Here is a 22,897-nt window from a genome sequence, read left to right on the forward strand (position 1 = left end):
TCCAACCCCGATCGCCTTCTTCTTGAAGACACCGCCTGTTTGCCTTCTCTCCCAGCGAGCGCAGACTGGGCAGCCTGGCTCGATGCGCGCACGGTGTGTTCCCGAGAGCGCGAAGCTCTCAGGGCGAGGGCTGCCAGAAAGCGGGGCCAGGCCATTCCCCTGAGTCATGCTTGCTGCCTGCCCAAGCATGCCCCCAGCATGGCTCCTGTCCTTCTTTCCTTCCTCTTTCCCCTCACAATGGGTTTTTCTAGCCTGTAGTAAAAAAAAAAAACCCAACAAAAACCAAACCCCATCCAGCTGCCCGAGCTCAGCTTTTCCTTCTGGCCAAGACAACGATAGCTTTTTCTCCTACTGCTCTGCAGCAAGCTGGCAAAATGCCTGCGAAAGAGGTACTGACTTTGCAAGTCTGGGCCTGTCGTGGCATAATAAGGTCATTGTCAAGAAGACGCTGCACCAGGAGGCCGATCTTGAGCAAAACGTGGCCCCGGTTGTGAGTTGTGCAACCCCTGGGGCTGTTCTAACACTGGCCTCATTGTTTGCCATTGTGAGTCTTTGGCGTCTCGTTGTCCACTGAAAAGCCAGTTCCTACCGAGCTGGTGAGGACACCAATCAAATGTGCATCGTTGCTGGATATCGGAATGACTTCATTTGCTAAATTAGCTGCCTCCCGAACGGCAGGAAACCCACTTCTTTTCTCACTTCGCACCACTTGGGTGAACGTGAGGTCTTGATTGAACAAAATTCTCCACCTCCCACCTTCTTTTCTCGCAGACAGATGAAGCTGCAGAGATCAGAGAGCTAGGGCTCTGGCCAGGTGGAAAGGTCCCATTAGGAAGACCCGTTTAGAGCAGGAACGGTGCTGGTACATCTCAAACCACATCGTGCTTGCGAGTGATTTTCCATGGCTCCTCAGTTTACGGAGGGTAAAACCCAGGGGAAACTGCTGCCATCGGTGAGAAGCAGGCCACAGAAGCATCACTTCAGTCTCGTTGACACGATGCGATGTTAACGGGATACAAAGCCTCTTTTGAAAAATATTCCCTAAGCAGAGGTGATGAAAGCAGGCATGGCAAAAAAGGAAAAGCTAGTGGATACTTGAATAGGGGAAACCATTTCGGATGGCCAAAGAGGAGGGAAAGTAAAGACACACGCGAGTCTTCCTCCTGCAGACGCTGGGTGGATAGGATCACGGTTGGCATTCATAAAGAGGCCGCATTTAGAAGATACAGCAGGTACCTGTATGAGCCACTGGTTCTAAGTGAAATGGAGAGCAAGATACTGGTTTGACTTCACACAGTATCTGCGCAGGAGACAGATGGACACCAGCGAGCAAGCGTGAGGCACACAGTACAAAAAGAATAAAAAAGCAATAGGCCCCTTAAAAACATATTTAATAGTTTTCAAACTTTATTTCATGGTGATTGACGAAAGACACAAGTTAGTAATGGTTATATCATGCTGCTCCTCTACTGTGCATTGCCCTTCAGAATTCATACAGCAGTTCACAATGGTCATTAATTTACCCTATAAATGAAGCCACATGGACATCTTTTTTTTAAAAAAAGCAAAAAAAAAAAAAAAAAACAACCCAAAAAAAAAACAAACCTCAATGTCTTTTTTGTTTTTTTTTTTTTGTACATACATGTTATAAATGCTATTAAAAATAAAGCCGAAGTTAAGTGCACAGCCCCTAGGGAGCACTGCTGAATCTGACCTTGGTTCAAGATGCTTGACAACGAGGACGCAAGGTCCTGTTTTAAGGCATTTCCAAGCCCCAGCAAAAGCAGACAGAGTTTTTGTTTTTGTTTAGTTGGTTTTTTTTTTTTTTGCAGTGACCCTGGCTTCATTTCAGTGGCATTCTAGAAAATTAGCAGCTTCCTCTGTGCATGCCCCTCTCCCTCTGGAGTTGGCACATCCAGCCCTCGGTCTCAGCCAACGCGGTTGCATTGCCCAGCTAAAATTCACGTTCTCAAAACAGAGATCGAAGGTCTCACGCTTCCCTCCCATCCCACCCCATCCTGCAGTCTTAGTTAGCCCCTGTCTATCTCCACCTCGTGATCAAAATACAGCAGTCCATCCCCTTCACAACACAGTCACAGTACTCCCCACCAGGAACCACAATTTATATAAACAGTAGCCACTTAAAATGTGGTATTGCCACACACACTCACACACACACACACAGAGCGGAGTCTCCATCCCACAGCGGGCGCAGCCCACCGTGAAATATTTAACCACTGGATTTTTAGAGGAATGTCAATAGATTAGGCATAGATTGGGGTAAACTTCTTTTAATTAAAAAAAAAAAAAAGAAAAGAAAAAGAAAAAAGAAACCCAAGTGGTTTTACACAACGTTCTTCCCCTTTGTTACATCTGTGTTCAGAGCTCACCCTGAGAAAACTAATTTGACTTTTCATGGCTTAAAATTTAGCGCCAAGAAACAACATTTTTAAAGGTGCACTACTTTGTAAAGGTACACTACCAGGTGTGCTAGAAAGTTAGGGTAAAACTGCAGAATGATGGTACCCTGGATATTAATTAATATTTGATACCTTGCGGGATCCTTCCGATTAATTCTGTACACTCCATAAAGCTGGTTTTACACAGAGCAATGCCAGCTGCCATCTCAGGGTGGGAAAGGGACACAGGTGTGTTCCAGTAGTGGAAAGGGACATAGATGCTACACAGCATCAGTAAATTCTTCCCATGGAGAAGGAACCTGAATGGAGTGGGTCATTTCTTTCATAGCTGCAATCCGTTTGTTCTTCTCCTGCTCACAGGAGATTCAGTGTTTGCATGCAAACGCGTGCTGGTTGACAGACACTCGCGCACACACGTACGTTCGTTCAGAAACACACATACTGGCTTTGTAACTGGCACCACAGTATTTGCTTTCGAGATTTGCGTGGAGGAAGAAAATACTTAAAACACCTCCTCCCAAACACTACTGCCTCGACAGCTGACTCGCGCCCCATTCCCATCGAAGCTGTTGCTGCTGAGCTAGCAGTATCCAGAGGAGCTTTGATCGTGGCGTGGAACACCCTGCATTGCACTGGGCATTGTGAAAACTTGAAGTCAAAGGTAAAACTCCAATTACTCTTCCTGGGAGAGGCTCTAATACCAGCTCTACAGAGATTCACGTGCTGGCCAGCTGCAAGCATCCTCATGGTAGATAGAGGGAAAATCATGCCCGGAGGCTGGAAAACAGACATGGGTCATGGAAGGACACATCCAACAGATTTTTTTTTTTTTTTTTTTTTTAGTGAAAAGGGACCCAGTCCCCGTGCCCTCGCAGCCCGCTTGACAGCGCTGGAAGAGGGAGAGCACTTCCAGCTCTCGAAGACATGCTGCGAGTTTCTCACCGGCGCACGGGAGGGCAACGCTTGGTACACAGAAGCTCTTGGGAAGAGCAGCCAGGGCAAGCAGGTGGTTAGGACACGTCTGGATAAACACAAAGCGTGGAAATGAGGTTTCACAGCTGCTTCTGCACATGTCCAAGAGGAGGAGGAGGAGAGCCGACAGAGAAATCAACATTTCCCCCACAGCACCTCTCAGTCCAGCAAACAGTCATAAGACAACCAAAGAGCAATGCTTTTCTGCCTGCTCAGAGCAGACCTTGGTCTCTCTTCCAGTGCATGGCATCCCTGATTTTAACAGAGCATAAAGGAGAAAAGCACTTGAGATTCTTACACACATAAATTATAGTGAGAGGAAGGGAGGGAGGAGGGAGATAGGGTGAACACAGGGCCAGGAGACGGCTTGGCAGAGCCAGACCCCAAAGCAGGGGGGTAATTCCCGCTTCTCTGATGGCCACTTCCCTGCTCAGCCAGCACTGCAGAGAGGACTTTGGGGCCAGGCCTGAGATGGGAAAGCAGGGAATCCACGAAGGCCACACGTCTCGCCAGCACCAGCATCCTTTCCCCCGTGGGCGTGAACAACGACCCAAGAACAGAAGTAAGGAGGGGGAACAATAACCCAAAAAGAAGCTTCAAGTATGAATAAGATTTACAATGCAGGTGCAATAGGGAAGTTCTTCTGTCACTTCTTGGAGACTTGGTTCAAGGTTTGTTCTTTGTTGCTGCTGTTTGATTAGAGTCTGACTGACCTGGATAGACGGCAACCGAACAAATAACCCAAAAGAAAAGGTGTTTCCTCCCCTCCCTTTCCCCCCTCCCCCCAAAATATAAAAAGCAATAAGTTTACAAAAATAGAAAATAATTACAGCAATAGGCAGGAGGGAGGGAAGGAGAAGGAAGGGTCCCTGGGGGGTCTATTTGGCTGAGCAGTGTAATATCGTGGGGTTGTTTAAAGCGTCCTCCACCAGATGCAGTTCTTGGCGGTCGACAATCACGTCCCTTATGCAGCCAATAAAGCCAGTGCTGTAGGCCTTGGGCAGCTTGTGAGCCACACTCAGCTTCTCCATTCCCCCTGCAAGAGAAAGCACAGAAGGTCGGATGGGAGGACAAAGGACAGGCTGCCGTACGGGCCAGCAGCACACTCACGTGCACGCACAGAGTGCAGGTGCTGCTGGGAATGCCCTCCTCAACACGGCGGAGGGGAAACCTCTTTTCTGGCCAGTATTTATTTTCACTTAAATCAGAGAAAGGCCAGTTCCAACTTATACGTAAAGGTTTCCTGAAGACACTTACAACAGTAACTTGCATTCCAAAATACCAATTCAACTTAAAATACTTCATTTTCCTGGAGGTTGCTCCCAAATTCAAACTGAATTTTATTTCAGTTACTGAAATGTCAACTACGGCTCACGCCAGGCCTGGAAATTACGAAGGGCTGACTGCGAACAAAACCTTTGGAAGAGCCAGTGAGGAAGCCAAGCAAAAATTTTCCCTGGAAAAACTTCTTCTTCCACATAACTTCTAAGTTGATTTCAGAACGAGGAATGGCATCTGGGATACTGTCTTTTCAGAGGTAAGGCTACGTTTCTGAATATGAACTCCTTGTAACTCAGGTTAGACCTGAAACTACGGGCTTAGACTGGGAAAATAAGAACAGATGCTTCCAAAAAGCGTAAATAGATTCTAATTCATGGTTTCTTCACTACAGATGATCAAAATCCCCAGATGAACATTTCTGTCCATTGATTTCTGTGGGCCTTGTGCTCCCTCCCAATCACGAACCCTAGGACCGTGCCTGAGGACGAGCCCACTCCTGAACTTACAGATGGAGAGCCAAGTCATGGAAGTTCCTCAAGGGACGAACGAAGCCCAGGACCTGCGGCATCCCCTGCCGCTGGGCATCCTTCTGTCACCCCTTCGGGCTCCAAAAAGGACTTCGCTATCCTCTCACTTCAGATTAGTACTGGTTGTAGTTAAGCACAATTATCCTACGCTGGTGGGTGGATTTCTTGCCTATTGGAGCTGTTACAGGACAAATCTAGCCTCTGCGCTGACAGATCTGCCACAAGCAGCGTGAGGTAGATGCAATGGGCCAAACTCTGTCTGCGGGATCAAAATACTTATGTCAACACAAATGGAACTGACTCTGCTGCGCACAAGGGCACCTTCTGGCATATCTGCTTATTCTGTTATGCAAATAAAGCAACACTTAAAATTTGGGTATTTGCGTATTTTCAGGCAGAAGTACCCTTCTCTCAATTGAGCCGTTTCACTTTTGGGAACCAGAGTTACCCAAGCAAGTAACATTTGGGAGGCTCATCAACTAAGAGAGGCTCCCACGCGTGAGGGAATTCAGCAGGTGGGAGCACTCCCGGTTTGGAGAGGGATGTCCATGCCATCGGCAGCAGCCGCAGGCCAGCTAACGGCTCTCTTCAGGGGACATGGCATTTGGTAAAGCCAACTCTTCGTCCCTCAGCTGTCACCAGCATCCTGCCCTAGTAGGCAGAGAACAAGCAGGGGACTTTTTAGGTCAAACTTGTCAAAAAGTCACCTGCGAGGCAAAATTGTTCCACTGAAACAAGGGAGGGAGCGTCAACGTCCCAGCTCCAGCTCTGAGCCCCTCAGGAAAGAAGAGGTTCAGCCTTTCCACACCGACTTACCCAGCCACAGGGCCCCATCTGTATCTAGCTGTGTCGCACCAAGCGGAGAAGAGCCAGCAATGGGAGCTTCGTTGCCGACTTGAAGGGAACCTTCTCTCTGTACCCTGCTCCCGGAGGGAAGGTAGAAGAAACGCAAGATTAGCAACCTCAGAGGAAAAACCCAGAGCTGTCCTCCGCTTTATGCCAAATCTAGACACTGGGCACCATCAGCCCTTCTCCATCTGGAGAGGAGCGGGGTCAGGCCGGGTAGCACAGCATCCAGCATCCCCTGGGCATCCTGCAGCCCCTGCCAGCGGTCAACCACAGCTTCCTCCCGCACCCTCCAGACCCATCAGCAGAAATCCCTGGCATGCCAGCCGCATGAGCCGCTCACCACTCCCGCCACCAATAAAAATAAAAGGGACGGCTCGGGCTCGCCGCGAACAGAATGTCAAACCCTCAGCCAGCTAAAATAAAAGGCACGAACCTTTCGTACCTCCTCGAGCCTGCCCCTTTGACATTTCCAGGCGTGTTCCAACACGCGCCCCTCCGACGCGGCACTGCCCACATGCCTCTCCTCTATTATTATCCAAGAAGAGGAGTGACCCTTGGGGATCACAGGGCACGGAGCCACGGCCATGACTCAGGCTCCCTAGTTCACAGCTTGCCCAGCCCAGAGCAATCTGCCACGGTCCCGCTCTCCCTTCCTGCTCGCCTTCGCACCTGTACGCTTTGATATGAATCCACCGGTTGGTGTTGACTGGGACCGTGGATCGTAGGACGACGGGCTTGGAGCCGAGGTCGTAGGTCATTTGTACGAAGCCATCCACTATGGCGATGGCGATGTAGTCCGATCGCTCTAGCCCCTTGCCGCTCCACAGGATCAGCCCCTGAGTGGCTTCTGTTTTGATGCTTAGTTCAAAGTGGTTCGACTGCAAGGCCTTCTCGCTGCACGGTGAGATGGGAGCAGGGGAGAAGACAAGAGCAGAGTTAGAAACATGGCTACAAAAGCAACAGGCAGCCAGTCAGCTCCTCAGAGCAGCCTTCTCTGTTCCCAGCCAACGAGTTCACCCGCCGAGGACAACCTTCAACCGACCTTTGGCATCAGGCTATGCATGGGGTCTCAGTCCCTACCCGCTGCGCTTGAGGGGTCGCAGCCTTTGCAATATCCCAGGCCTGCTCAGAAAGCCTGTGTGTGGCGGGGAGAGCAGCTGGAAAGCTTTAAACCAGGCCACGGGATCAAAGAAATGGCCTTCTGGAGGTCTCGAACCCAGCACCCACTCAGAGCAGGACCATTGCCAGATGAGGACAGCTGTGGCTCTGCCCAGCTGAGCTTGGGAACACCAAGCCTGGAGCTCCTCCATCGTCCTGCTGACCTGAGCAGGGGCTTCACAGTTCCCCTGGGGATGAAGTGTTTTCCCCAACATCCAGCTTGAACCTCCAAAGACACAGTACGGGGCTACAGCCCCTTGCTTTTGCCCTCCATGGAGCGTAAAGTTCAGACACATCAAGCCCTGCAAGGTATGACACGCAAGTCCTGGTTTTGCCTCCTTATGTGGAGGCGCTGAAGGAAGAGGTCTGTTACGTGGGCTGGTGAACAGCACCGGGCTGGCCCCGATGTGGCCAGCAGAAGGGTTTTCCCCACAGAGCTGCCTTTGATTTGAGAGAGGTCAGAACAAAGAGGGGTCTATTGGCCAGATCAGGAGATTTGCGGGCAGCAGCTGAGCTGGGGTCAACACCGTTTGACCATCCTGCTGGCAAGCATCCGAGGTGCAAGCAGAGCTGGGCTGCCTGGGGACCACAGCTCCCCATACCATCACGGCACAGCCATCAGCCTCGGAGGCGTTTGCTCTACCGCTGCCTCTGCTTGACCAAAGACCTACAGGAACCCAAAGGCTGAGGACTGTGAGATGATGAGCACCCTGCAGTTCAAAGGGGATGGAGACTGTCCATAGAGGCAGCAAAGCCTTCTTTCCCCTAGATGTGGTGTCTTTTCCTAAGGGCGGAGTGAAGGAAGGACAGGATTTACCCCACATTGGCATCCCCATCTTTGCTCAGTCCCTGTTGGAACAGGCAAAAGGGGCTTGGCAACAGGTGACGTCGGCGTATGGAGTCGCCATCCATTCTCCTGGGATGCTCCGAGACATACTGCTGACACATGTGCACACATAGACCAGACAACATGGGCAACACAGAGAGCTTTTTATTCCCAAGGGACACTGCGTCCAAAGGGCTGGACGAAGGCGGGATTGCCAAGGCAACTCAGCCTCTCCTTTCACCCACGGCTATTTGCTGTCTAGGTCCCCCAGGAGCAAGGGCCAGAGCTGGAGCTGCATAGGAGCTGCTGTGTCTATGCTGGAAGGACAGGGCTTCCTTCATGTTTACTCTCATCACCTGCAGAGCTGCATCCCTTATAAATAAAAAGCCAAGGGTATGGACAGACAGAACACACACAGAGACATGCTGAGGCAGCAACAGCAGAGCACGAGATACAAAAGCCAAAAGCCTGGCACAGACTCACCTGGGCTCCGCAGGATAGTCCAGCGCTTCGGGACTTAGATGCAGGAAGAAAGGGGAGCATGCGATAAGCGCAGGACAGCGGAGGAGACCCTTCCCTCCCACCCCGCTCACAGACAGGGCACAGCCCCGCTCAACGGTGACACTTCTTCACCCTACACAACGGCCAAGCTGAGAAAACCGCCCAGCATGAGCAGGAAGCCTCAGCCACTGGGAGCCGAGTTTCCTCAAGCCAGCGAGGCAAGTTTGCAAGTTGTTGCTTAGCCAAGGCGAGCGTAAGAACGCCAACGAGCGAATACAGCCCTGTCCCAGCAGTGCAGGGACTCTGCCGTGCTCTCCTGGGCCAGGACTATCAGCGTTCCTGCTAATCGCCCGCGCTGCCCCGCTGGGATGCGTATCCCGGGACAGGACAGAGGGCAGCACTGCTGGGAGAAGGGAACTTTTGGTCCACGACCCTGCACGAGGACCCTTTCCCCGGGCAGACCTGCAGGCAGGTCTCAGGCTGGTTCTTTGGGATGCTGTGGAATGGGCTCCTGTCTAGCCAGATAGCTGAATTGTCACTTAAGGGCTCTGAGTCAGCCTTGGGGCACTTGGGCAGCAGGGCATGCGTGGAGAAGGGGAAACCCAGGATTACAGCTGTCCTGCTGGCACCGCCTGCAAGCGGTAGGGGCTACAGGCCCTGCATTACAATCAGCTCTAACTAAATGTATATATAAAAATGTACATACGAGAAAAAAAAAAAAAAAAAAAAAAAAAGTAGGGGCATGTCATGGCCAGCAGAGCCCAGAGAAGCAATTGGAGTGTTAGCCCTGCCCAAGGCACACCCCGGTGTCTGCCTGGAGGCAGAAGAAACTACTTTTTATGGGCAGCCCAATGGGTCCTTCAGCCCTGGCGGGGCTAGTGAGTGCCGCTGCCAAATCCCGGCAGAAGGATCTGGGGAGAAGTGCTAAGCTCCCTTGCAGGAAGGAGCATGAACAGCCAAAATAGGCTGGTTCAGGCAGGGAGAAGGCTGGGAACGGTGACCTTCCCTTTGCAGAGCGCTGGGAGAGGCAGGACACAAACGTAGCAGCTTTCTGCTCGTCTGCAGGGATGTGGCTCGAGTCCATGCAGAGGGACAGCTGGGCACTCTGGACATGGCAGAGCTGTCGTGCAGGCCACTACATGCCTTTTGTTGCTGTAGGGCACTGTCTAGCTTAGGAGGATGCTTGGTTCCTAAAAAGCCCTTTCCAAAACACTGCAGCACCTCCCAAACTATTTAGTGAACATGCAGGTGATGGGCTCTGTGGCTCTCCAGGTGTCGGCATGCATGCATGCACGCAACGGCCTCCCGAGCCTCTGCCTGACCCCAGCTTGTAGAAAATGAGGTGAAATGGGGATGTGACAGGCAGGTATCACTCCAACTCTCCCCCACACAGTGGGGAATACGGCTGCATGAACCAGTGCTTTTCTTCTACTCCTGCTGCTCAGCAAGACAGACAGACAGTAAATCAAAGCTGTCAAGCCCCCTCTAGGGAAGAAGCCCTTCTCCCCATCCACCTGCCCAGGCCCTTCTTCTGCCCCCCCGCCTGCACTGCACGTTGTGAGGGGTTCCCCCTCACTGGAGAACATTCTCCTAGCACCCAGCTTTGCCTCCTCGCTATGGCAGTACTGGAAAAATCGGGGCAGGATTAGCATCCCTTATTTCCATCACCAGCGCCTTTGCCACTGATGGAAGAGGCAACTTTCCTCCTCTAGGCTCACCCACTTAAACTAAGGCTAAGTTGTAGCATCCTGCTGGGACAAAACCTGACTGCAGCGGAGCCAGCTCCTGCTGCATCTTGGCTGTGATTTGGACCCCTGTACAGCCGCAACGAGCTGCGGTCAGTACCTGGGTCCTGCTCACCCTGAAATGGGAACGCCTGCCCGTGACAGACCCCTGGGGCAGTGCCCGTATTCTTCCTCCCAACACCTGCCCTGAGCTGCCCTGCGGCTGGGCTGGTGGTCAGGGTGGCAATGGGAGACGTGGAAGGCAGATGGCTGGGGGGAAGAGCTGGGCGGCAGGGAGGACTGTACTTACGCGGGGATCTCATTGGTCAGGTGGCTTGAAAACAAAGAAACAAGGACATTGAGAAGAGACGGACAGACAGAGACTGACAAACAACAGCTCAACACAGATGCCCTCCCCAGGCAGGGCGTTAGGGCAGCAAGGAACCTGAGGTTGTAAGAGGCAGATGGACGGAGCGTAATCCAATACCCCGTCCCAGTGCCACGGAGCTGGGAATTAACCACGGGGGCTGTAGGAGCACAGTGCTGAGGAAGGGTACTGAGCCAAACTGCTCAGTCTCCTGTAGGAGAAATATCCAGCCCAGAGGCTGAAGAAAACCTCAGCCAGCAGCTGCGTAGCGGGCTCTGCTTATCTTGAGAGAGAAGCCCCAGGGACAAGTACAGCCACAGAGACCGCAGGGTCCAAACACGTACCCCTAGCCCATGGGGTCAGGGTCGAGCAGATGCCGGAGAAGGATAGCCAGATCCCACAGCAGCAATGGCCCGTTCCTGCTGGCAGAACCGCCCCTTGCTGCACAAACAGCCAGGTAGACAAAGGAGCTGGCAGACAGGCATAAATTAAACCACAGGCAGAGCTACCTCTCCCCTCAGCACAGCTCACCCAGCCTACAACTCATTCCTGAGGACGTGGGCAAAGAAAGGCACCAGCCAGGAGCAGGGCACAGGCCACATGAACCATCTTCATGGGGCGCGCTCAGCCAGCTTCAGCACTCTCCCAAACCAGACTCCCGTTAACCCAGAAGGTGGCCCAAATGCTGCAGAACGAGACCATCCAGACCTGAAGCCGGCCAGGTGCTGCCGTTATGGGGAAAGCCCTCTGCCAACAAAGGAACTTTAGAGGTAAGGGCTGGAAGCGACTGCTCACAGCCCCGGTTTGGCTTGCCCGTCTTTGCGTGCTGTACTTGGATTTCTTCGACCCTAGCTCTTCCTCCGGCTAACAGCCCTAACTCCTTCTTTTGACCTTGGTTCAGCTCCGCAGCCAAGTTACCTCTTTGTCACGGCATTGTGGTACTCCATATACGTCCTACCATCAAAAGCGATGGCCTCTGCATCTCCAGCAGCCTTCTCAATGATCACTGGAGGTGGGAAAAAAGAAGAGCTGTCAGGCAACGTAGCATGGCCTGTCTGTCCTTGGAGACTAGGAAAATCCCCCTTTACACCGAGCATTCGTAACAGGACGAAGGCATGCACAAACCTGCCGTCCCTTGGGGCACGTCAGCACTGTGGCACTCTAAGCAAGCCCCTGGAAAGGTTTGCTGTGGCTTTAGGGCCCGTGAGTTTGGACCATCTCCCTGTTTTGCAGCCAACTGTCACGAAATCTGCAGCCTTGTTGGTTGCCTAGCTGAAGCTGGGGAGGAACCTGCGCTTGGTGATGGCCCAAGCGCTAAACTCAGGGAGGTAGGAGGAAAAAACCCGTTATCTGGAGGCAGCTAGGCATTGCTCAGGCCCTCCAGGTGAATGTGCTACAGCACTAAACCATGTTTCCCTGCCCCAGGCTGCTTCAAGTGAGCGCAGCAACGTACAACAGGATCAGATGGGAGGAGGTGACAGGGCTGGGTGATCTACCCGTGGGCAGCAGCATTCGCCCTGCTGCACGCAGCGTAATGCCTGCATTTCTGCAAAACGGCATAACCCCAACTTCACAGCTGCACAACAGTGCCAGCCTGCAAATGCCACAGCTTGTTTCCCCTTGGATCCCTCCCAGCAGTCACAACGAGGACAAGACCTCAGGCTTAGCCTAAGCGATGCGCTGTCCTGCTGCCACCAGCTAGTCATCAAAGCAGTTTCATTGCCATGTCTGGCTAGCGGGTGAGGGTCCGTGTCCAGCCCTACCCTGGCAGTCTCACCTTTCTCGCAGTGAGCGCCGGAGAAGCCCCTCTGGCAGGCACACTCGTAGCTCTCTAGCCGGGGGGTACAAGTGCCTCCGTTCTGGCAAGGATTAGGTTTCTGGGTACAGGGATGGCCTCGGAAGGGGGAGATCTCAATGGCGCTGCGGATGTTCTGCTCCTTCAGCACGGGCACCCCCTTGATGGAGATCTGGCAGATACAAGCAAAGGGAAGCCCAAGAGTCAGCCTTCACTGCCCCACTTCTCTGCGGGGCAGGTGGGGAGGGGACAGAGGCCAGTATCCTCTGGAAATGGATGGAAATCCAGCCCCAAGCCCCACGTGTTCCTGTGACGCCCACCCGCCTCCTCTTCTGCCACCCACCGCTGCCACTTTTCAACTGGGTATATGCCCCCCCATCCGCACACACGGACCCACACTGCCTATCCTCCAGCGATGCCAGTGCGGATGGCACATCTCCCAGCCAGATACCTGTCCCAGGCTGCCCGGTAGGACCTTACCCTCTGCACCGCTCCATCAAAACTGGTGGAGATGGCGGCTGCTCGAGCTAGCTTGCTGAAATCAGGGGCTCCCCCTACATAAAATGGCTCCTTCAGGTTCAGGAAGGTGTGAGGCACCTGGGGAGGAGAGGGAAGAAGGTGAGATGGAGAAGATGTCAGGCTATCCCTAAGCTGCAAGTTGGGCATTTGGCCCAGCTCCGTGGGTTCTAGAGGAGGCTGCGAGCGGGGCAGCGCTGCAGGCAGAGCAGGCACCCGTGCACAACCAGAAACCAGGCTGGTGGGAAAACAAGCAACACCCGCCTGTCCCCCCCAACTCCCTGCCTCCCTGCCCCTCAAGTCATGGGCTGTGTCCTGGGGCAGGGCTGGCGTGGGATACCGCCGGCCATCTCTGCAGAGGCAGGAGCAGAAAAACAAAAAAGCATGCCGGAGTCCAGCAAGCAGGACAGCCCTGCCCTAGGGTGGGCAGGCAGGCAGGAGATGGGCAGGCTGGGCTCAGCACCCCACTTGGGACCAGGTCCCTACCTACTGCTCCTGCCCCTGCCAACCACCCTGCAACCCTCTGCCTTCCTGGCCGGCCACCAGGACCTGCAGCCGGCCACCAGCCACGGCACTGCCGGGGTGAGCCGCTGCCGAGCCCAGGGAGAGGACGAGCTCCATGGATCTGGCACCAAACCGGGCTGCGTAAAGGGCGTTTGGGAGAAAGGAGCTTCCAGCGAACCTCCTCATGCCAAGCTGCAAGGTCTTGCCTGCCAGCAGGCACACAAGGAAAAGGTTTCCTGTGAATTTAGTTTTGTGGAGATGCTGTTCGAATGCCCTCAGGCGTGGAGGCCTCTGGTTTTGCGTGGCCCCCAAAACCGAGTAAACAAATACTGCTTCAGTCTCGCCAGGGCTAATGTTTAAACCCAAACGCATACCAGAGGGATTCAGCTTGGGCTCATCCGGCTGCTACAGGTCCCCTACAGCAAATGGCTAGAGTAGGTTCTCCTGCATCTCATGTGGCTGTGTGTTTGGAGGAGAAAGACTCCCTCCTTGCTGTCACCCTGCAGCCCCAACTGCACAGCATGGAAAGTCCCGGGTGAGTCTTCAGCCACATGGTTCACCGGGCACACAACAGGAGCGATGTCCCTTCCCGAGCACCTGGGATGGACCCAGAGGCACAGCAGCGAGGCAAAGATGCAGTTATATGAATCACTAGCTAATGCTTTGTGGAGTTAACACGAGGAAAATGACTGGATTAATTGAGATGCTTCCAAAACAAAATGTAACAACTGGCTGGAAATTAATGACGGAAGAGGAAACGAGTGTCTCTAATCTACAGAGAACCTAAAGCTGCTTGGTCAGATGGGAAGGGGAGCGGGTGAAACACTGAGATCTGAATGGAAAACAAAAAAGAACAACGTGCCAATAGCAGATGAGATGGAGGTGCAGTGGGTCATACTTATCTTTACCTTACGGGATTTCTGGGATCCAGACAGCAGGGGAGGGAAAAATACAAATGAAAATCAAAGGGAGAGAGAGAAAGAGAGAGAGAGAAAAGGGAGATCAGTGGGTAACATCATAACATGCAGGGCTGCAAGACCACCGCTGCAACCCGTGCCTGGACTAGCCAGGGAAGGGGAAGGGGAGCCGCAGAAGGCAACAGGAGGGGCCGCTGCCCTGCTTGCCAGCCAGGGGAAACCTTTGCTGGGAGAGAAGCTTGAAAAGACAAGAGTGAGGGGAGGAAGAAATCCCTTCTTTTGTATAAACTTGATGCTGCACTTCTAGGTGGATCTTAAGGGTGAGTTCAGCAGCAACTGGGGCTTTTCTTGCATTATCAGCTTCCCCGCTGGAAAGGCAGATGAAAGGAAGGCCAGTGGCCCTGCCACGGAACCCCGGGGAACTGCTGTTTTGTGGAGACAGAAGTGTGCAGAGGGGACAGGGCACAGGGAGAAGTCACAGGGGTAAGCTGCCGGCTTGGAAACAGAGAAGAGAAGGCACTAATGGATTCAGCAGCAACAGTGCAATGGGACTTTTACTGCTCCGTGACTTCTTCCCGGCCAAGCTCTCTGCACAGCCAGCACTGCGGAGGGCTCCTGAGCACCAAGGGCACAGGCTGAAACCCTCACGGTCCAACACAGCGGCAGCACAGGCTGCAAGGGTGCCTCACGTACCTGCCCCAATACAGGGACAGTCGAGGACCTGCAAAAAAGAATGGGGTGTGTGCGTGCATGAGTGTGAGGAGGGCTCAAACACCCCCCCCCAAACCAAGGTCCCAAGAAATCGGGGCATGCGTGTCGCTGGCAAAGGCGGTGCAGCTCTGTGCGTGGTGTGGGACAAGGAGGGAGGAAGAACTGGAAGAGGTGGGCAGTTGCTGGCCTACGGCTCCAGGGCCAGGCTGCAGAGCAGCTAGGAGAGGCAGGTAAGCTCTACCACGCAGCATCCTTTTCTCCCCGGGTCTTGCCCACTCCTCCTCCAGCCTTAAAGACACGCACCACAGGGATTAAAAGCCCACGAGCCTGGGAACTTCTCAGCTCACTTCACACATGAGAGGAGCAGGGCTGAAAGCCCAGAGAGCTCTCCCCGGCCCATCAACTTACCGGTGACTCTCCCATCACCCTCTCGCCGTTATTGATCCTCATTACCCCTTTGCGCCCATTCCTCTCCAACAAGACACTTATCCACGTGTTGAGGGGAACTGGCTCTTTGCTCCTGGCAGTGAGAAGGGAGGAGAAGACACACGGGTGAGAGCTCTGCCATCACCACCTGCAAACACAGTACTCTAAACCTCCCGGGACCAGCCTGGGCTGCCCAGGCCACCGCAGCTTGACCGGCTCGGAGTGCCCCAGCTCGCAGCCGCACAGACAGCCCAGCATTAGCCTGGGAAAGAGGCGCAGAGGGACAGCCGACCAAAAGCCATTCCTGCAAACAGCTGAGGTTGCTAGGAAGCCTGTTCCCCCCATGCTTCCTTATGGTTTTCTGGGGAGGGGAGCTCAAAGCCAGCGCTGGATGCTGAAAGCCACCACCGACCCTCCACGCTTGTGTTGCCACCACCACCCTGACGAGCACTTTTCCAGCCCACAGCCTACCCTACCTGAGCACAGCTGCCCCTTTGCCCAGGTCGTATCTGTACTCCAGGTAGCCATCGTGTAAGGCCAGAGAGACAAAGTCCCCTTTGCCGTCTGTCTTCTGGCCGTTGTAGAAGATCATGCCGCTGGGGTTCTTGGCCAGGAACACAACTTCCATGGACATTTTGTCCCTGAGGAGAGAAGGATTATGGATACCCTCCGGTCCGCCTGCCCACACGTTCTCTTCGTCTGCCCCCATGTGCCAAGGCCTTGGAATACCTCTGCCTGCCTGGGACTACACGTATGGCAGAGAGATGCCACCCCTGTAAGGCAGCCTTGACAGGTAAGAGATCCATCTGCCGTGTTCAGGGTGCTGCCCCACAGTGCCTGTTTACCCAAGCCTGTTGCAACACCAAGCACCCAGGGCACGGTGCTGGCTCAGTCTGGCTGCAGGGATTCTGGCGATGCCAGTCCCTGCAGACAAAACCACCGGCAGGCAAAAGGGACGACCTCCAGGGAGAGCCAGTGTGTGACAGGCGAGGCTCAGAGCACAAGTTCTCTCCCCCAAATCGGCCACGCAGGCAATGTGCTCACCTGCCCCTCTCCCGTTCCCTGGCACTTACTGCAGGTCAGGAACGAAGGTCTGCAGCCCGTTCAGCTCCAGGTAGGAGAAGCCATTGAACTCCGGGAGGAAAGGCATGGTGTGGTCCTGCTCTGTCACTGGGCACAAACGAGGGAATGGTGAGGAAGAGGAGGCAGAGCAGCTTCAGCCAGTGCCCCAGAGCCACAGCAGGCAAAGCCTCCTGGCCACCCAGGCTGGGGAAATCAGCACCTTCAGTTCCACCCCCTTCCCCCAGACCCACTCCTCTGCCGGCTCCCGTCCCACCTAGCTCGCAGAAGTCTCCTTCCCGACCCATGGGACAGGCGCACAAGGCACCTCCCTCCGGCAGCACCAGGCAGGTGGCAGAGACGTGGCAGGGCGTAGGGTCGCAGGGATTCCTCTCGTCAGCGCACGTCGGGCCTGCGGCAGAAAAGGCAGCCTGTCACATCAGCCTCTCAAACTGATGGCCATCAGGCACAATTTGGCCAGATGCAAATGTCTCTGATGTCTCCTGATGCCCTGCCAGCCTTTTTCTCCCCTCTCAGGTTGGGTTCTCATGACCCGAGAAGCCCCCCGCAGTGGACCCCGCAAATGGCATATGATACCCTTGCCAGACTACGCCCCTAAAACACAAGGGGAAATTTTTTTTGTGCACGAGAACAAACAGATCCTGGCCCTTGCCTTATGTGCGTATGAACAGGTCCACGTTTTAAATTTACCGACTTCACTGCATGCGGCTTCGTCCTACACTTCTCCCTCTAACCCACACCGCCTCCCTTCCCACACCTCCCATAACACGAGCCCCAGAGGCTCTGGGATCCCTCAGGGCCAGGCAGCGGGATGAGAAACCCCAGCAACGCTCTGTCCGCAGCCCCCTCCCCGTACCGGTGTAGGTGTAGAGACACTCGCAGTGGAACATCTCTGCCTCCTTGACGTGGCAGATGCCACCATGGTGGCAGGGGTTGGGATGACAGGGGTCGTTGCCGCACTCGCCCACCCCGCTGCCATACAGCACATCGCTGCCTTTCTCCCGCAGGTCGTACATCTGGTTGTTCACATCCAGGAGGCGGATGCAGCCCTTCAGGCCGGTTGTAGCCGCGGTACGATCTGCCACCCTGAGGGGACAGAGGACAAAGTGGGTGGGGGTTTTGTCCCCGAGGACAAAAACGCGGAGGACCTCCAAGCATCTGGGTCAGGCTGTGCTCCCCAGCAAGGCGTTAAGAGGCCCCCCCAAGGCCCAGAGAAGCCCCAATCCCCAATGACCCTCCAGCCACCGCCTGGAGCCCGCTAGCAAGCAGCTGCAGCCACCACGGATGCTCTGCCCGCAGCAGATGCTGTGACACCCAGGACAGCGGTCCAGCGCCCGCACTCACGCAGCCATTTGGTCCTCCGGCGCTCCCCCGATGAAGAGGTCTGTGTCGAGGTTGAGCCCGTCAGTGCCCGTCGGGCTCTCCCCGCTGACGTGGGGTTCGCCGTCGACAGACAGCATGCCGCTGCGGCGGTTGCGGTTCACCACTAACTGGTGCCACTTGCCAGGCTCAACGCGGACCTTGCTGGTGATGATGCCCGTGCCGGAGCCGGTGTTAAACCTGGAGTAGAAGAGGGGGAGGCTTGTGTCCGTGCCACCTTGCAGAAAGGTGACATCTGTGCCATGGCACGGGGGCTGCCGCATCCCAGGGAGAAGCTGGGAGCACTGGGGAGCCCACCTCCCTCCCCGGCTCTGGACCAGACTGAACTCGGAGCACACAGGTGTCCCCTGCTGAGCATCAGGACTGACTGCCTGAGAACTCGTCTGGACTTTGCAGTCTCCAGAGAGCTGCCCTCCACCTCACCTCACTCCGAATCTGCGCCTTTGGCTTTTGGAACTGGAAAAATCATTTCGGCTCCGATTTCTGAGGCCTTTCTCCCTTTCTTTTTCCCCCTGCATTGCTTTCTCCAGTACAAAACCAGCGCCAAAACAAGACCTCTCACTTGCTCAAAAAACCAACGCCTTTTAGCTACTCAAAATTCAAACCGAAATAAGAGAATTAACTTCATTACAAAGTGCCACAGGGAAGGAGTCCCCTTAGTATTCCTATTAGATTGGAAAAAATGCTCCTCCTCTTGCTGTCCATTAGATGCTACAGTTTCTTAGCCTGCAAGTTCGAGCCCAACACCCTCACAGTGTTGTGCAAGGACCATTCTGGCAAGAGCGGCTGCTTTGCTTTCCCCCATACCGCACAGGGCTGAGGGGAAGGGCACCCACCTGAGCTCCACGAAGCCACCAACCAGTGCCAGGGAAATGAAGTCTTTGCCACGGTTCTGCCCGTTGTAGAGCAGCAGCCCGCTGAGCTCCACGGTCCTGAACTCCATGGCGATGCGCACGGTGTGGTACGCCTTCATCATCTTGAAGGCCAGGTAGGACTTGCCACCAAAGCTGGGGATGAAGTACCTGATAGCTGCAAGAGCCGGGGGAGGAGGGCGGGGGGGGGGTAGAGAAAGGAAGAGGGGATGAAGTAGAGGAGGGAACAGAAGGATAGAGAGCAGATAAAGGCCTGACATGAACCCGTGAACATTTTCCTACCTGTACAAATAAAGAGAGCTCTTGCGAAATGGCAGAAAGAAGCTCGCTCTCTCCCCTGGGCCCATGCTCCTCTGCAATTATCCCATCAGTGCCTCCCAGACACTCGTACTGGTAGCAACCCACTCCCCTCGTGATGGCATGTCCTCCAAAGACTTCTCCCAGGCTTTAGAGATCTGTGGTATTGCTCCCCCAGCACTTAGCTTCAGTGGTGTCCCAATCAGCTCCCCCCCAGGTAAGGACCAGCGCTGTCGGTCCTTTCCATGCCCAGCTATCACATCCCCTGCGCCGCCAGCTGAGCTCTGCTGTACACACAGTTCCTCATAACTCAACTTCCCTGCTCCTTAGATAATTTTTATCTGTCCTCCCAGAATCCCACATGACAGATTTACATTCATCACTCCAGGCTTTTATTTATTGCAGCTGAGATATTCCAAGGGACCTGGAAGGCCAAGCCCTATTAAAACTAACGGGGCTGGACACCCACATCCAGTAGCAGCTTTGAGTGCTGCAGCTTATAGCTTTAGGGACAAAGCTTTTCAGGAATAAGCACTCACAACCACGCAGAGCCCCCGGCGTGACACCAAACTGCCAGTGAGAACTCACAGTAAATAACAGCCGCTCTGGTTAAGCACGCTGCCAGTTCGCTAAGCAGCCACGAGCACCAGGCAATACAGCCTGAATTATCAGCACACATCTCCTGGCATTCGAGAGGACAGTTAGTACCTGTCTCTCTGTTACACTAACTAGCAGTCACTAGCTGCAGGAGCTGCGAGTGGCAATACTGTGAGCAGAGATAAAAAAGCAGCAGCTCACAATCCCCACGGTTCGGGGCACTGGTATATCAGAAGCGGAGCCAGGAAGAAATTGCTCCTGGCACCTTCTTACCCTGCAGCCTTGTCGTGCTTGCCTCTTACAATGCATAGTGCACGTACAACCTGTTCTTGGCCGAGTTAAGAAAGCCGCTTAAATTGAGCCCTGCGGTGCCTCCTGCCTGGTGCACGCGCGGTGCCAGTGCTAGTTACGGGGCTGGGTTTGCACGTCCATCCCCGTGCAAGTCAACGCAGTTTGCTGGAGGAGGGACAGACACGGGTCGGAGAGCACGTACGTTTCTCGCAGACGGCTCCCCCTTTGCCTGCCGGGCAGCTGCAGGTGAACTCTTTGCCGTCATCCTCGCAGGTGCCGCCGTGCAGGCAGGGGTGAGAGTCGCAGGGCCGCGAGGGTTTCTTCGTGGCGGGGGGCTGGCGGGTGGGCTTTCGCCGGGTGGTGGCAGGGAGGGTGGAGGTGGGTCTCTTGGTGCCGACGGCTCCTGCCGTCTTGGTGCCGGGTCGTCCCATGGCGCCCGGGCGTGAGACGTGGACCGCGGTGGCAGCGGCAGCCGTCGTGTACCTGCGGGTGGTGGCGGGTGCCACGGTGGTGGCTGTGGTTGTGGTCACGGTGGTGGTGAAGAGCCTGGGGATCCAGTCTGGAACACAGCAAAATGCAGGTGGAGGCTGGTGCTTTGCAACCCTCTCTGGGGGCAGGGAAAGCTGCTCGGACTTTGGGGGTGAGATGCCAGCAAAGAAGCTTACTCTCAGGCTACTGCACACCCAAAAAAAAAGCCCTCCCACCCTGGCACGGGGACAGCCATGCTCCCTGGCAGATCTGCGTGCCCGGTGCGGCCATATGCCTTTCTTTCCTAGAAAAATCAGCGTTTCAGGTTTATCAGCGTGAGATCGTGCGGGCTAGCCTGGCCACCCCTTCACGAGTACCAGTAAGGGCTCACTTTCCGGGTCCGTGGTCAGTGTCACATCGCCATGTGCCATGTGCTGTGGAAGAGAGGAGCAATTTTACGCCCCGTTATGGCCTTCCTGAATTGAGAACAAGTTCAGGCACACGGACTAACCTCTGAGCCCTGGCTCTGGAGGGCACTGTCTGGGGAAGCATTTGACGGGTTACTGCTAGAGATGAAAGGTCCTGGCAAGATCAGAAGAGCCAGCCTGCCCATTTGAAAGCCTAAACCAAGAGAGGGGGACTGCCTGCAGAGGGGGCTCACCAAAGTCCATGAATTTGACATGCTCCTGCTGGGGCTTCTTCACCAGGATGGTTTTCTTCTTGGAAGCTCTGATCTGCTTCAGCAGGGCCCCTTGGACATCAGCTGCCGTGTAGGAAGTGGCTGATGGTAGCCAGGAGGAGAAAGCAGAAAGGCAAGAGTGAAGATGCAGGGCCCACCTAGAAGTTTCCCATTCATGACCTTCCCGCAATGCATCTGAATCATTCCTTTCCCTAGGAAAACGCTTCCAGCCTTCCAGGCACCAGCTTAGGGTGCACCTCCTCCCAGCATCTGTTGATTTTGCTGGACCAAAGACATAGCCCTGGCAAATTTTAATAAGGTTCTTTCATGCTCCTCGCTGCATGCGTGTTTCTCAGGCCGGCAGCCCGATTGGAAGTGCCTGCTCCATCCTCAGGCAGATGGCGATGCCACTGTGAATCAGCAGCAGGAGGGTTCTTACCTGGGTCAAAGTGGGACTCCACGATGACACGGACAGCGCTGCTCTGCCCCAGGTCTCGGACACGGATGCTCTTGAAATCCTTCTTAACGTCAGAACTGCGGAAAAGCTCATCCAGCTAGTTGGTCGGAGGTGCAGGAGAAAAGATAAACAAACTGATTAATGGGGAGATCTTAGGGCATAGGTCCTTTCAATAAAAGACCTTGACTCTCAGCAAGTCTCCTTGCTTTCAGCCCGCAGGGGTTTGCATCCAAACTTTTGCAAGCCATCCCACTGAGACATGCAGAGAACAGGGCTCTTGTATAGGGTGACAGTTTCAGATGGTCCCTATTCTTTATGGCCTGCAGTCAAAGGTAAGAACAGGATCCAGAAACAGCGCGGGGAAAGCGAGCTATCCCCATTGTACCCGTGAAGAAGAGCAGAACAGAGCCAGACCAGAGACACCTTGCAGTTCATATAGGGATTTTCTTTTGTGTGGCATCTAAGTCTTACTGATCTCTTCTAAAGCTGTGTAAACCCGCTTAGGCACTTTGGAAAATCCCATAAGGCACCACTCTGCATCTTTAAGTACCTGACTGCCTTTTAAAATTTGGCTTTCAGACATTGCAGGATTTGTCTGAAATCACATGAAGGAGACACTGACAGTCCAAGTCTTAGAGCAAGGCAGGGCTTTAACACCCCTGCTATCTGTCCAGCCTTGCGCTGGGCAGCAGTCATCACAGCTAGAGGCCACCGCTTCCTTCCCTCAGCTTCAAGGCAAAGAGAGAAGAAGGTAATTAACTGACTAATGGTCCCATGGCATAGCCTCCCCCTATAACTTTGGGCATAGTGACCTCGGAGGGGTAAAGGAGCACATCACATCCATGGGCATTCGCAGGTAGGTTGCACAGGGACAACAGGTCTTTGCAGCACAGGGCTGTGGCAGGAACTCTCAGCCCAGCCGCAGACGGCCGGTGCTGTGCCTTCGTTTCAACCAGCCTGGGAAAACAGAAACCAGCAAAGTCTCTTGCCTTCTCAAGGGGGAGAACGGATGAACCAGTGAATGAAGCTTTTGTGCGCATGTTTGCATCCTCAGATAGAAGCCACTGTTGTATTGGGAAATATTGCTATTGTGATTCAGAACTGCATGAACCATATGGTCCATATGCCAGGCACACATCTGCTTATATGATGGTACTGAGGGCTTGCCAACTTCTAAATGCAGCTTGGAACCCGCTCTAAATATGTTAATCTCCTCGCAAAGATGCTTTGTATTTGCTGTGCCACACTGCAGGCTACAGTATAAAGTTGCTACCCCACCCAG

The 22,897-nt window shown here is 54.2% G+C and overlaps 1 protein-coding gene across 4 annotated transcripts in view; it reads right to left on the reverse strand.

Moving 5' to 3' along the window:
* Positions 1-2,313: 2,313 nt before the first annotated feature.
* Positions 2,314-22,897, reverse strand: part of AGRN (agrin) — a 125,183-nt gene continuing 104,599 nt past the window's right edge. For 2 of the 4 annotated variants that reach the window (XM_049807142.1, XM_049807123.1), the window contains 17 exons: positions 21,598-21,712; positions 21,141-21,260; positions 20,214-20,570; positions 18,791-18,983; positions 17,919-18,134; positions 17,431-17,660; positions 16,831-16,965; positions 16,568-16,664; positions 15,971-16,135; positions 15,477-15,588; positions 14,349-14,360; positions 12,901-13,017; positions 12,403-12,592; positions 11,544-11,631; positions 6,719-6,943; positions 6,017-6,120; positions 2,314-4,428 (listed from right to left, as the gene is read on the reverse strand). In XM_049807142.1, the coding sequence (XP_049663099.1) occupies positions 4,271-4,428; positions 6,017-6,120; positions 6,719-6,943; positions 11,544-11,631; positions 12,403-12,592; positions 12,901-13,017; positions 14,349-14,360; positions 15,477-15,588; positions 15,971-16,135; positions 16,568-16,664; positions 16,831-16,965; positions 17,431-17,660; positions 17,919-18,134; positions 18,791-18,983; positions 20,214-20,570; positions 21,141-21,260; positions 21,598-21,712 (2,634 nt within the window). In that variant the 3' untranslated portion in view covers positions 2,314-4,270. The remainder of the gene's footprint in view (positions 4,429-6,016; positions 6,121-6,718; positions 6,944-11,543; positions 11,632-12,402; positions 12,593-12,900; positions 13,018-14,348; positions 14,361-15,476; positions 15,589-15,970; positions 16,136-16,567; positions 16,665-16,830; positions 16,966-17,430; positions 17,661-17,918; positions 18,135-18,790; positions 18,984-20,213; positions 20,571-21,140; positions 21,261-21,597; positions 21,713-22,897) is intronic. The other 2 variants (XM_049807153.1, XM_049807133.1) reach the window with 1 other exon arrangement.

The sequence above is a fragment of the Accipiter gentilis genome, chromosome 1 (genome assembly GCF_929443795.1).
Source record: "Accipiter gentilis chromosome 1, bAccGen1.1, whole genome shotgun sequence".
In the NCBI taxonomy this organism is placed as follows: Eukaryota; Metazoa; Chordata; class Aves; order Accipitriformes; family Accipitridae; genus Astur; species Astur gentilis.